The 14,009-nt window shown below is 45.0% G+C and overlaps 1 protein-coding gene across 6 annotated transcripts in view; it reads right to left on the bottom strand.

The window, feature by feature from the left end:
• SETBP1 (SET binding protein 1) overlaps positions 1–14,009 on the bottom strand; it is a 371,229-nt gene that overhangs the window by 182,425 nt on the left and 174,795 nt on the right. The window contains exon 1 of one of the 6 annotated variants that reach the window (XM_021092446.1): positions 983–13,957. The exons of the other annotated variants lie outside the window; for them this stretch is intronic. Within the exon in view, the coding sequence (XP_020948105.1) occupies positions 983–1,024 (42 nt within the window). The 5' untranslated portion in view covers positions 1,025–13,957. Of the gene's footprint in view, positions 1–982; positions 13,958–14,009 lie in introns of those variants that run through there. 6 annotated transcript variants of the gene reach the window in all.

The following is a 14,009-nucleotide window of genomic DNA, read 5'->3' as shown; positions in this document are numbered from 1 at the left end:
TTTGAACAAGGTTCACCAGACAGACAACAGAAATGACACCAGAACATCTAATTCGTCCTAGTTCTCATATACTGCAACAGAAAATAAACCACAAGGGTCCTCAGAGCATCTTATCCTATGCACTATTCATGCAGGTCAGTGGTTTCAGGATTGAGAAATGACCCTCTCCACTCATTTGATTGCAAAGAGAGATAAATGGTGTTTTTGGTTATTATTCCTTATGGCTCCAGCTCAACAAAATCAGTATCTAGCCCATCCTCCCTGTTTCCCTTCTTTCCCTTTTCTTAAGAAGGAAAAAGATGAATGCAATTTGTCTCAATTATTTAAAGTTCCATTTTGTGCTGTTGCATATATTTTTTTATTTTCCTTTTTTTGCCTAACAAGACTGCGCCCAACAGACCTTGTTTTATATCTTATGTAACGTCTTTGTTTCTTAAAGTATTGAGAAGAGTGTGGACATACAATGAGCCAAAAAATGCCAGTTGTTCAGATGACTTGGAAGAAAAGCGGAGAATATTGTCAACCAAGATATGAGGGCTAGAATGACGAAGTTGCTGAGACATGTGAGAGACGGCTTATGACATCCTTCAAATCAACAAGAGGAAACAACACTCAGCATCTATAGCATTTCCTGCATGAAGTAAGTCTTCAAATATCTGAATGAATTAATCCACTCCAGTGATGGGAACATGCTCTTCCTTATCTGCTATGGGTTTTACGAGAGAATTCTGGCTTAAGTTTCAGGGCAGAGTCAATGTTAAACTGAGGGAAGAACAGTATGAAAGTTAAAGAGGCTGAACCCACTACCCCACTACCGGCAGGGTGGGGGTGGGGGCTTCTACCCTTCCCACAGATGAAACAGAACGTTCAGTGGGGTTACCCCAGTTCATGTGGGTTAGCTTACCGGATGGTGGGTGGGGGCGGGGATGGTGGGGGAAGCCGGAAGGTGCTTATCAGCTTTTAACACTTCTGAAAACCTTACCTTGGGGACTCTGGCCTGTTTCTCACACAATCCAATGCACATTCAAGGTGTTCTCTGACCTGGGAAACAAGCACAGGCAAGCCCTGTGACCTCTTCTCCCACTGGTCCTGATTCTCCTCAGCATCCAGCCACCAGCCCCTGCCTCCTAGCTCTAACAGATACCTGAGCTCTTGGGCAAAACACATCTGCTGCTCCTTGAACACTCCCCTTTCTCAAGCCAATGGTTGTATAGACGAACTGACCCTTGGAATAATGAAGGGTGGTGCTCAGATGTGGATTAGAAAAACCCACCAGGAAGTCTTCCCATATTTCAAAATCATAGACCACCTAGATCTGGACCCCCCAAAAGACTTCTAGTTTACAAGGTGGCAGGACGTGAAGGGACAGTCAAAGGTCCCAGGGGGAAGGGGAAATGACTGTGTCTGCAGGGGGCTCAGGAGCCACCTCTGCTGGGGAGCCAGAGGAAGAAGAGGTGGTGTAGACAGATGATCCCCACTGTGCCCATCTAACTCTCCCTCCTTTCAACCCAAGCTCTGCTTCTCCTTCTTTCATGTAGATAGATTGATTTGGGAAACAGATGTTCTACCACTAAAACGAATCTGAAAACTTCAGACTAAGTCCTTGTTTTACAGAAGAGATAAGGGACTTCTTCATGATCACACTGCTAGTTAACAAACAACAGGCCTGGGTTAACTAGCAGTGTGGGGGCGGGGATGGTGGGGGAAGGCCCTCTGCAGAAATGTCCACTAGTCACTGTCTCAGTCTGGTTCAACCTTCACACCTGGGGGTGGGTGGGGGTCAGGTACCGCTGGCTGCTGGCCTGCATCCTGAAGGGAGGAAAGATGGGCTCAGAACTCAGGGGAGGTTCAGGCATGGCCTAGAAGAGATGAACTTTGTCCTTTACCACAAAGCACTGTCCCCTAAAGCACTGATTCAGAGCTTCTATAAACTGTTGCCCCAACCAGACCCCATCCCCATTCTGCCCCACAGGAAAAGAGTTCACTGCTCAGAGCATCCTAGCTGTCAGGAAAGGATCCCAGCTAGGGAGGCAAAGAGGGAGGAAAATGAAATCTGCTGTGGCTGTGGGGACTTCAATCAGGCTGAAGTTAATGAAAAGGATCCTGCCTTTTCCCAGGATGGCTAAACGTCTGCACGGCTACCAGCAAGAGGGCCGGGCGGGTGTAGGGGAGAAGGGTAGACAGAATTACATTTAAAAGGCAAAGGAAGGAGAAAATTCTTTCATCTCCCTGGTGGAGCAGGGCCGCAGTCCTGGGGCCCTATCTCAGGCCATTCTCATTCCTGACACGTCTTGCTGCTCGCTGGAACAGTCCACATCCAGAATATTAGGAGGGTGACCCTGCTTTCCACTTTTGAGGAGCTGCAGTTTCCCTCTTGGTGCAAATTCAGTTTTTTTCTTGGCCTCTCCAAGCCCAAAGGACAGGCTGGGGAGCGGTAGGACTGGAGGAAGATGAAAGATGCTGTGGGGCCCTTGGGTGAGAGACATGCCTTCAGCTTCACAAGCAGAGGCGTTCAGCCCACACTCCTCTTCCACCAGCCTCCTTGAATGGGATCCTCCCTGTGCTTTCCACCAGAAGTCACCCCTGCACAGAACTGGCTGGGGACTGCCATGGGCTCCTGACTGGCCCTCAAACAGTTTTGTTTTAACCTACTGAATTCTACAGCTCCCAGCCCTTGCCTCAAAGGAGTGAGGAGGCTGCTCCATGATCCCCCATGTCCTTCAGCCCCAGGAACATCATCCCCTTCTGCTGCTGCTTATCAAAAGGACATGCCACATCTGGGTATGGTGGGATGTAGTACTTGCCACCAGTTCCTCAGGCTGACCCAGAACATCTGTGTCTGGGAAGGGAGTTGCTGACACAACGTGGTGGGAGTGTGGGTCATGCTGGAGTCTGGCCAAAAGGGTCTTAGCTTTGCCGACATGCATCTGGACACACTGAAGCCTGGTTGTGCTAGGGATCCTATGTTGTTTGCCCTCCTCAAATATTCCATCCCTTGTGGGCCAGAGATGTAGATGACAACATATGAGATGGTTGGATGCACAGGTAGGCAGGTACATAGATAAAGGAACAGAGCAAGGATGGCTTTGGGGAGAACAGATGACGCTATTTTAAAGACATCATCCTTTCATTAAATATGCTTTTTACCTCGCTGACCCTCTTTTCAATCTGTTCTCCTTTCCCTTTCCTATTTTGTAGGAAATGGATTCCTTCCTTCCTTCCTTCCTTCCTTCCTTTCTTTCTTTTGGCCACCCTGCAGCATATGGAGTTCCCAGGCCAGGGATCGGCTCCTCAACCCACTGTGCCAGGTCAGGGATCGAACCTGGGTCTGAGCACTTCAGAGACACTGTTGATCCCTTTGTGTCACAGCAGGAACTCCAGACATGGACCTTTTTCTCCCTTTTTATTTTGTTTAGTGTCACTTGCTTCTTACTTTGGCTATAAGATGGAACATGAATGACATCCTACCCCAAGCCAGCAACCCACAAAACAGCTGGGGACAGCCTGTGTGGAACTCAGTGTCCCAGAAAGCAGAGACTAACACTCAGTTGTACCTGTGATTGAGGTTGTGAGAAACCAGCTAGAAACAGAGGCCCAGAAAGAGTGACTTACCCAGTGAAAATGCGGGAACAACAAAGTCTGCCGTATCTAAGCAACTGAAAGAACGTTCTAGATGCCCTAACACTTGGGGCCTGGGTGATTCAAAAGTGGGGGGCAGGGAGTGGCAAGGTAATCGGGGTAAAGGTAGAGAGAAGGAAAAAAAACTAAGGAAGGTTTCTACCAAGGAATGGGCTCTGGAACCACCAACCATGAGTGAGCCTGTGACAAAATTCCAGGAAGGCAGAAGGAAATGTGGAAATTGAATGAACGGAGGGAAAATGGAACCAACAGGTTCCTACTCCTCACAGGGATGAGAAATGGACACTGTTGTACAAAAGTTAGACCCAGAGGGAGAAAACCCGTGTTCCAGCCTGGGTCTGCCTCCGCTCACCATGAGGCCTAGTTGAAGAGTCACTTCTTCTACTCAGGGCTTATTTTACCCCCTATAAAGTGAATCCCATGTTCCCTCAGGCACCACAGTTCGAGTACCCCATGTGTCTGTCTCACTTCAGGGATAAAACAGATTCTATCTAGTCTCTCTCTCTTTTTTCCAGGAACTTTCCGGCACAAAACACTTCTAAGAGGTTATCTATACTCTCTGGAAGAATTCCTAATCAGAAGGACAGACGGGAGGGTGAGAAGATAGTTTTGTCCTGCGTCTCCATTCCCAGTGTGCAAACAGGAATTTAGACAGATGGTCACTCAGGTTGCTGCATGGGGTCAGCATCCCATTGAGGCCCCACCCAACCCTACAATTCAGAAAGCATTAGTTCTAAATGCCAAATCATGTAGGGAGGGCAATGCAGAGGCCAGGCAGTCAGTTTCCTCCCCAGCCTAAGAAGTAAGTGACATGCTTGAGGTGGCCATCCTAGCTGGGCTGCGTCCTTTTGCTAAATCCCCTCAGCCTCCTGGAATTTAAAGGTTAAACCTGAAACCACTGATACCTCCAAGTCTTAGCTTCAGGCTCTATTCCAAAGAGCAGCCAGGATGACTAATAATAACTGAATATATCTCCCAGAAAGCCTGATCTTGATTGCTTACATTTTTCTTTTATTATTTTTTAAATGATGGGGTTCTAATATTTACAGGTGAGATCTATGAAAAATTCCCCTAGATATACAGCCAAAAGGGCGTTTACATTTTTCCCCCTAAGATTCCATGTATGACCTTGCACATAATATCCAGGCTCTTACAGTAGTGTGTATATTTGGTTATTGTTCAGGTCACAGCCATTTCAACTTCTGGGTGAGAATGTATTCAATCCTTCTAATAGATTAGAGCCATAAGTACAGAGACCCATAATGAAAGAAAAGGCCTCTGAATGCCCTAATCTAGAACTTAGTGAGACAAGAAGTTTTGTTTTATGTTGGTTGAACCTGGTGAACCTAGAAACGTTCATCCTGACCGTTTTGAATTCCCCAGAATTCCTTTTAAATTCCTTGTTCTGTAGACCAAGGCAACTGGATTTCATGGATGTAGGGCCTCTTGCATGGCATTGCGTGGGAGGTTTACAAAGTTAAACTGGTGTAAACTGATGACATGAATGTTCATATCCTCATGTATTATGCATTTTGATAAACAGTAGCTGAAGAAGGTTGAGTTGTTTCCGAGGCTATACTATTTGTAGATGGTAGAGACACATGGGAGCCTGTTTTGGCTGATGCATGTTCTTTTTCACTACCTGCAATTTTTGGAATGTGTGTTTTTAGAGGTTCTGTCAGGTCCTCTACGTTGCCTCTGACATTTTAGAATGAACCACACATAGGAAACCGCTAGAACAGTGGTTTCAAACTGCCCCTAAGGAGCCCTGGGTTCCAATAAAGGCTCTTAGGGATGGCAATGCAGGTAAGAGAAGTTGAGATGTAGAGTTCCAGGCCCTTATCCCACTTTAGCCAGACCAGAATAACTTTTATTGGTGTTTTATATTGCACTTCCATTAATGATCTATTTGATTTAAAAACTTAATAAAAAATAAAAATTGAAAACGCCTATCTTAAAAGAGAAGACATCTACAGAGGGGAGTGAGCCTTTCCCAGTGCTAACAGAACATACCTGGGGGAAGAGAATGAACCAGCTCATCTCTTAAAAGATGCTAAGAGAGTCATCTCTTACTAGAAGCAGAATGGATACACAGCCAGACCTCATTTTAAGAATACAACCTTTAATACTTGCCATGAATTATTCACTGGAATCATGCTTTCTCTTCCTTTCTTTCTACATTCTGCTAGCAGGGGTGTCTAGTCTTTTCATCTGAAGTTTACCAAACTATACACTTAAGAAAGCATAATTAACTTATCAGGAAAGTAAGGAGCTAAAGACATGTTACTTCTCAGGCACACGATCTAGGCTGTAGGTTCCTTCCTTCAAACAAAAGGTGGAATTCACATTGCATTGCAAGCATCTGTGGGCTGTTCCCAAAGCCCATAAAAAGCCAGTAAAGGAGGTTCCTCTCCCTGAACACACACCAAGCAAAGTTGGATGCTGGGGCGGGTACATCATCATCTCCACCTACTAGTCACGTGTTGAATTTCTGCTTAGAACTGACCAAATGATCTGCTCACTTGGCTCCAAGACTAGAATTTAAGCTTTCTAACACATCCCCTTGGTGAATCCAAGGAAATCAATTTATACCCCTAAGTTCACTCAGCAGCAGAGAATGGAAAAGTCAGAAGGGTGATTGCTTCAGAGAGCATCTGAGCACTGGAGTCAAAATCTCTGTTCCTCAGCTTACTGTAGCCAATTTGGCTAAGAATCTGGGTCCCTAGGGCCAAATAGAGAGCAATTAATCACAATTACAGGTAAATATCTAAACGGGATAAAGTCAAGCTGTACCCAATGAGAGCTAAGCCTTGCAGCTGCAGGTAGCCACAGCTTTTGTCAGCCTCAGGTAAAGTGGAAGGATCTCCTCCTTTGAAAGCCTACCCTGAAATCTTGGCAATCATAATAGAAAAAACAACTGGTTTTTCAGAACCTACTTTTGTCTATACAGGTAAATGTTTTAACTCTATTATCCCTCATAATCTTCACACTATCAATGCAGGATAGTATTATTTTGACTAGTTCACAGTTCAGCACACCGAGGCTCAAACTGGATAACTAATTTGCCCAGGGTTATGGGGTAAAAAGTGGCAGAACTGGAATTTGGATATAGCTCTGAATAACGACAAGTGCAGTTCTCTGTCTACAGTATCCATGAACCCCTTCAGGAATCAGTGCTTTCTCCCTCTCTGCTCTGTTAAGGAGTCAGTCCTGGCCCAGGGATATTGCTACCACTATCAGCCAGGCCCCAGATGACCCGCCATGCAGGTAGGAACCAGGCTTCCCTCTTCCCATCAACCCCATGCAGCCTCACGGTGAAGGCATCTCAGGTACACCCTATCATCTTGATCCCCCCCGCCCCCGCCATGTTTCTCTGAGCTCAGCTTGACATTTTTTTCAAAGGAGCTTAATTCTGGAACCCTTGGCTGACCCAGGACTCATTCAAGATTGCACTAAACACTGGGCACAGCTGCAAACATTGATAATCATCATATGAACCTCTCTCTGTAACCAAGCTTACCCCTCTGCCCCCCTCCCTCTTTTCCTTCCTCCCTTCCTCCTTTCCTTTTTTCCTTCCAGCTAATAAGGGTGTGCCAAGTTCAAGGCACCAACACAGATGCCGAGACTCCCCATAAACTACTAAACGCTTTCCAAGGATCAGCTCATTTCATTAAATCCTCTTGAGAACCTCCTAGGGCAGTATTATGATTATACCCATTTTATAAATGAGAAAGCAGAAACTTGGCTACATTAAACAGCTAATTCAAAGTCACAAGACAGTAATTGACAGGACCGGAGAACATGCTCAGTTCCATCTGAAACCAAAGCATATCTTCATTCTTAACTACTACATATGTGTGGCACTGTCAATAATCTAAGTGCCTTCGTGGGTAACCTCATTCCACCTAGTAAAGATCTTTGCCTTTTAGAGACATGCACTAAGACACAACTGGGGGGGGGGGCATTCAGAAAAAAGGGAAGAGGAGAGCTGAATCCCAAGGAAGAGTAATGTCATTTGACCACATAAGAAGGCACTTTTAATAATACAGGAAAAGCCATCTGTTACTGCAGGCATTAAATGTGCTAGTATGCCCTCTTCAAATCCAACACACCATGAGAACTAGAAGGAGCATGAGGTGTAGGGACACTTCTGTACTTGACAGGATCAAGGAACTGGACAGCAGGAGGTGGGACCTTTAGGGAAGACAGACAACCATCTTCATCAAAGATGGAGAAGTGAAACCTGAGTTCCTCCTCGGATTTTCAAGAAATAGCCTTCACAAAACTAAAAATCAAAAGACATTCTTTGTTTACCAAATACCTCCACTTACAGTTTTCTTTTTTATTCCCCCTTTGGTTTTCATTTCTAAGTATTTTTAAAGAAGTAAATCAGGTTATTTGCTTATTTTTTAAAATTAACCAAGAGGAACATGTTTGTTTATATGTTTTGTTATTGGTTGAAATGAAAATCTCTTTGAGTGTCTATTTGAAAACTGTTTGCACAACTGATATGCAAGCTCTTCCACAAATGGTCTGGCTCTTGCGCTGTAAAATTGTACAGTGTCATAGCCATTGTGCTGGCTGAGTACTCCCTCGGTCCTGCCATTCCCAGGATGGGAGCTCTTTGAGGACTGAGACATCTGGCTGCTTCCAGATGATTCTTCAGCATCCAAGATTTTCTATAGCATCTGCCACAGCCTCTGCCAGTGTATTAAGCTAAGAGAACACCCTTGACTAGTGTTCACAGGACTAGATCCCTCACATGACAACTTTGAAGGAGGCAATATTCTCTGAAATATGAACATCCTGGAACTTCATTAAAAATCCAGTCCTCTTGGATTTTATACAGGACTTCTGGAAACAGCTGGCTCACCACTAACTCGTCTTTGCTGGGGTGTGCATATATCTGTTTCACGTAGGGCTGCCTGGACTACAATATGCAAAAAATGGGCCTTTACTCTCAAGAATAAGAAAATCATCTCAAACAGGTATCTGCAAAATGAAGGTTTTCTTTTAATCAGAGTCCATCAGATGTGGATTATATCTCCCTGGACCTCTTCTCCAAATAAGATACCCTTTAATTGGTTCTCCCTGAAAGCATGTGTCCACCCAGTTTTGGACAAACTTGCCCAGAATTTCTGGCTGGCTCAGTGGGTGATGCCTTTCTGCATACTCCCCACTGAGCCTGAGCAAAATCAACATAACACACAGATGTTACCTCAGCAGGACCGGAAGTCACTGCTAACTGAGTCTGAGACCCCCTTTAGTTATCACATGCCTAAGCCTTTTATTTTTAGCACAAAGGGCCCACCACAGGGACCAGCGATGTCCACTTTTCAGCAACATTTGGCTTTTCATTTGGCGACCTTGAGCAAGTCACATTCCTGCCTAGCCCTTAGTATTTCCCATCTCTACATGAGGAATTCTGTAAGATTACCTCACAATTTGACAGACTGTGAATCTGGAAAAGGCTATGGATGGCCTGGCTATTCACCTAAAGCATTATCAGGCTTCATGCAAACTGTCTATTACTAAGGGCATTTAGGGGTGAGGTACAGGAAAAATGGCATAGTGGTAGGATGGCAAGGAGGCCACTGGTAGAACTGAGGAGGTGGTGAGGCCTAAGTGTATGTTTAGGGGAATCTAGGCTCTCCATCCCTCACTGGCCTTGCATGGAGTTAAGCAGCCTCTTGTCTCTGTCTACATCCCTTCCTACCTGGTTTTAGGAGCATATCTACTATTAATCAATTACACTATAATCACACTGCAACTATTCCCAGGATAGCTATTTGCTGTGCTTCACTTATAAACAGGCAAGAAAAAAAAAGTGATCCTCAGGTCTTTTGATAAAAAGAAATTTCAGATCTAAGGCATTGTAGCTAGGAATAGAGGTGAGCGAGGCCCATAATACAGAGGGCAGAGGCCCCATTGCTACATGGTGAGCTGTATGAAGAAGGCTCATTGAGGAGCAGAAGAGGAGCAAGAGGGCAGACACACATATCTAGCTGTGTCCAGCAACTCTCTTTGCCGTGGCTAAATGGGAAGCATGTGAATGTCAACAGCAGTGGCCCAATCTCTCCATCCACCCTAAGGCTTTCCTTGACCCAGTGGGATATTACAAGCATGCTAATTCTAAGACACACAAGCTTACTTCCACATAATATAGACAAAAGACCTGACAATAGAGTTGTCTTTTAATTATTTACCCTCTATTATCGGTTGTGTGCAACTTGGCAGGGATTCTTCATTTCCATGTCATAGGGAATGCTGCCCCATCCCAACGTGTAGTGTTTTTATTATAAGAATAGTAATGTATGAGAATGATAAAAGTACCTTTATTTCTGGACCCATAAACATTTCAAATGATGATTTCACTTAATCATCTCAACAACAATGAGATGATTGTCTGATAGATGGAGGAAATGAGGCAAAAAAAGAAAGAAAAAAGAAAACACTGGTCAGTGACTTGCCTAGGGACGTTTCTGGCTTTAGAAATAGTATATAGACAGGATCTTAGGGTGTGGTTATCCAGACCAGCCTCCCTCCAACACAGGAATCCCCTTCTCCAACTTCTCTGAAGGTGAACAGCTCGGACAGTTCTGAGGAGCTTCACTTGCCATTTTAGTCTCTATTAAGTTCTACTTTTATTCACTTGAAACATGCCTCACTAAAACTCACCCCTCAGCTCTGGGGAAACGGAATTGAATGCTTTTTTTCTTTCTTTTCTTTCTTTCTTTTTTCTTTTTTTACTGTCAAGACCTTCCTATTAAATAGGTAATATAAATTTCATTTTAAGGTAACTAATCAACCCATTCCAGGCCCCACATCTCAAATTAGAGCCAGACACCAAACCTAGAGGATTTCAGACTCATCCTCTCCAACACATTCTCCAGTCCTGCCCATCTGCCCACTATAGTGCTTAGTCCTCCTGACACTGGCCATCCCTGATATATTTGATGATCAGGTATCACATGTATCCCCAGGGGAAATGTCAAAAGGGCTTTCAACTCTTCTTCCCTGTCATCACCATCTCGCTTATAAACACTTCCCTTAAAATATGGCTCTCAGATCTGATCACACTGTGCAGTGGGAGGAGTAACATTTACTAAGAAACCTTGTCCTAGAAAATCTCTAATAGCTGACTCTTTGTGTGTGGCGGGGGCGGGGGGAGGGACAAAAAACAAAAAACCCTGATGTAAGGAATTTGTCAGTTTCTACAGTGTAAATACTCCCACCACTTCAAGCACCCAGACCAAAAGCGCTGAATACAGTTGGAAACAGATGTGTCCAGTTGACCACTGCCACCAAGAGCTGGAGCCGGCACACCACCATGCCCAAGACTATCCACTGAAGACCACTGACAACTGGACTGGAACTCAGACCAGGTGACTTGCCTGAAATGGACATCCCAACAAGCTCAGAAATTAACATGTCCTCTGTGCAAACCTGTCTGAAATAAGCCTAGCTTTTGAATGGAGTAAAGGTGAAGGTTGCTGATATTCATGCAATAAATGCATGCAATAAATATTTATTTTTCTAGGAAGTAGGATATAAGAAAGGAAAAAATGTCTGATTTAAAAGAGATAATAAAGTAAAATAACCATAAAAATACAACAGTGATATAACCTATGAATTGTAATAAAAGATAGGTTATAAGTGTGACATTTGGGAGAAGACAGTCCAAACAGGGAACACAGCACGCAAAGTTACTGACAGGGACATGCGCTCAATGTGTCGGTGAGCAGCAAAGAGACTGCTGTCCCTGGGGCCAAGTGAGCTAGGGAATGGTGGCTGGAGATGGGAGTGGAGCAAGGCTGTGTCACATGGAGCCATCAAGTATTAGTCCAGAGGCATAAGTCGCAGGATGTCACTCTGAAAGGCATGGGGTCACTGGCGAAGTGCAGCAGCACACAATTTGAGTTGCAATGTACAAGATTCCCCCACTGCTATGCTGGAAAGGACCCACAGATTTGCTGATGGATTAGCTGTGGCGTGAGAGGGAAAGACAGAGGCAAGGTGGATGCCAAGGTCTTTGGCCTAAGAAGTGGAAAGGAGGGAGTCACCGTTTTGAAAAGTTAAGATCAGGGTGGGAGGTGGTGTAGGCATGTTCACAACCTAAGAGCATCAGGTGTGGTGAGAACTGAACCTCAACTCAGAACTGGGGGCACAGTGGCAATTGGACTAATGTACATCCCGCCCTGGGTAGAATGCGAAGTACACCAAGGACACCTTGGACAAGGGACACTTGAAAGGTATGTGGGATTTATCACCGTGTAGACCATACAGAGAAATCTGAATTATCAGGGACTCAAGATGAACCTGAGGAAATCCTAGATAAATGTGATGAATCTGTTTGCTTTAAACTGAATATGTGTTTGCCCCCCAAATTCATACATTCAACCTGATGGTATGTGGAGGCGGGGCCTCTGGGAGGGGATTAAGTCATAAGGGTGGAGCCCTCATGAATGGGATTAGAACTATCATCAAAGAGATCCCCAGGAACTCCTTAGCTCCTTCCTCCAATGAGGACACAGTGAGAAGACAGCCCTTTATGAACCAGGATGCTGGTCTTCACCAGACAACAAGTCAGCTAATGGTTTGATCTTGGACTTGTCAGTCTCGAGGATTATGAGTAATCAATTTTTATTGTTTATAAGCCATCTAGTCCATAGCAGTTTGTCACAGCAGTGAAACAGACTAAGACAGTGCTGAATCTGACCCTGTTTCATCTCCATCCTGGTTGAATTGGTTGGGAGTGAGTTTTCTTAGACCTGAAGATCCATTTACCCTCTTGTCTGCTGGCTCCACTCAGGCCTCAATTTCAGCTTTGTCTTACTGAGCTCATGGGAGTGCCAAGGACCCTGCAATGTGAAGATACCTCAATGAACAAAGAAGATGCAGTAGTCACCCTCATGAAACCTGAGCATCTGATCAGGGAGACAATTATTTTGAATAACAGAAATAAATGTATTTAGACTTGCGGTAAGTTCCCCCAAAAAAGTATGAGGAAGATGTATGGGTATGTCAGAGAGAGACCTGATTTAGAACTGGGGGCTGGTCAAGGAAGACTTTCCTGAGCTCCAAAGGATGGAGCAGAAATTGCCAAGCAGAGCACTCTGGGAAAGGTACTTCTGTAGATAAGCATCATTCTCGAAGACATCCAGCAGACAAACAATTTGCTAAGTGGAAGCGCTCTATGATCCATAATATGAAAAGAAGGCTAGGAGTTCCCATCATGGCGCAGCGGAAAGGACTCTGACTAGGAACCATGAGGTTGCGGGTTCGATCCCTGGCCTCGCTCAGTGGGTTAAAGATCTGGCGTTGCCCGAGCTGTGGTGTAGGTCCCACATTGCTGTGGCTGTGGCTGGCAGCTGTAGCTCTGATTGGACCCCTAGCCTGGGAACCTCCATTAGCCGCAGATGAGGCCCTAAAAAGACAAAAAAAAAGACCAAAAAAAAAAAAAAAAAAAAAGTAAGAAGGCCAGACAGGGGTTGGGACTCCTAATTCTAACCAAATCCTGTCATCACCCAGCACTATGACCTTCTTCCACTCACTCATCATTCCTGGAGCTCAGTTTCTTCACGGTGAGGCCTACACTGTATCATTAGCCAGAGTCAGGTTCATGTACTTCCTAGAAGCTTTATCGTGAGTCTGGGTTTGTTGTTGTTGTTGTTTGTTTGTTTTTTTCTGCCATATCTGTGTCATACGAAGTTTCCAGGCCAGGTGTCAAATTGGAGCTGTAGCTGCCAGCCTGTGCTATAGCCACAGTAACACCAGATCCAAGCTGCATCTGGGACCTGGGCCACTTCTTAACTCTCTGAGCCACAACAGGAACTCCTTGAGTCTAGGTTTTAAGTGGCCACCTCAGCAGAAGGTTGGCAACTTGCTTTCCTGGACTGAGGGCAAGGGTGGGCAGGAGGGAGGAATGCTGGTTTTTCCATGGAAGCTTTTATTAGAAACAGGGGATCCCCAAAGTTCTTTCAAACAATTTCGGCCACATATTAAATGTCCCAAGGTCAAATTTATTAGTGCATCTAACAGCCCTGAGTATTCTTGGCTTCAGTGCCAAATCCCTCTTATCTCCCCTCCCTCCCTGGAGTTTTGCGATTTAGCCAGGGCAGCTGCTCATACCCACCAACCCCAGGGTGGTTCAGCCTGTACACAAAAATAGACACAGACAGGCAGCCACTGCTTTCATGGGGCCATCATCAGAAACTAGATATATTCAGGACACTCTCCAATAAGGGGAAAGAGGAGCTGGTAGCTGGTTATGTGGCTGAATGACAGAGCCTGTGCTGGTCCCTAGGATGGGTACCCAAAGGCATCAGGAAGAGACTTTTTATTACCTGAACTTCAGCTTCCTTATTTCT

Source organism: Sus scrofa, chromosome 1 (genome assembly GCF_000003025.6).
Source record: "Sus scrofa isolate TJ Tabasco breed Duroc chromosome 1, Sscrofa11.1, whole genome shotgun sequence".
In the NCBI taxonomy this organism is placed as follows: domain Eukaryota; kingdom Metazoa; phylum Chordata; class Mammalia; order Artiodactyla; family Suidae; genus Sus; species Sus scrofa.
The sequence above is the reverse complement of the archived record's forward strand: the minus strand, read 5'-3'. Positions and strand labels throughout refer to the sequence as shown.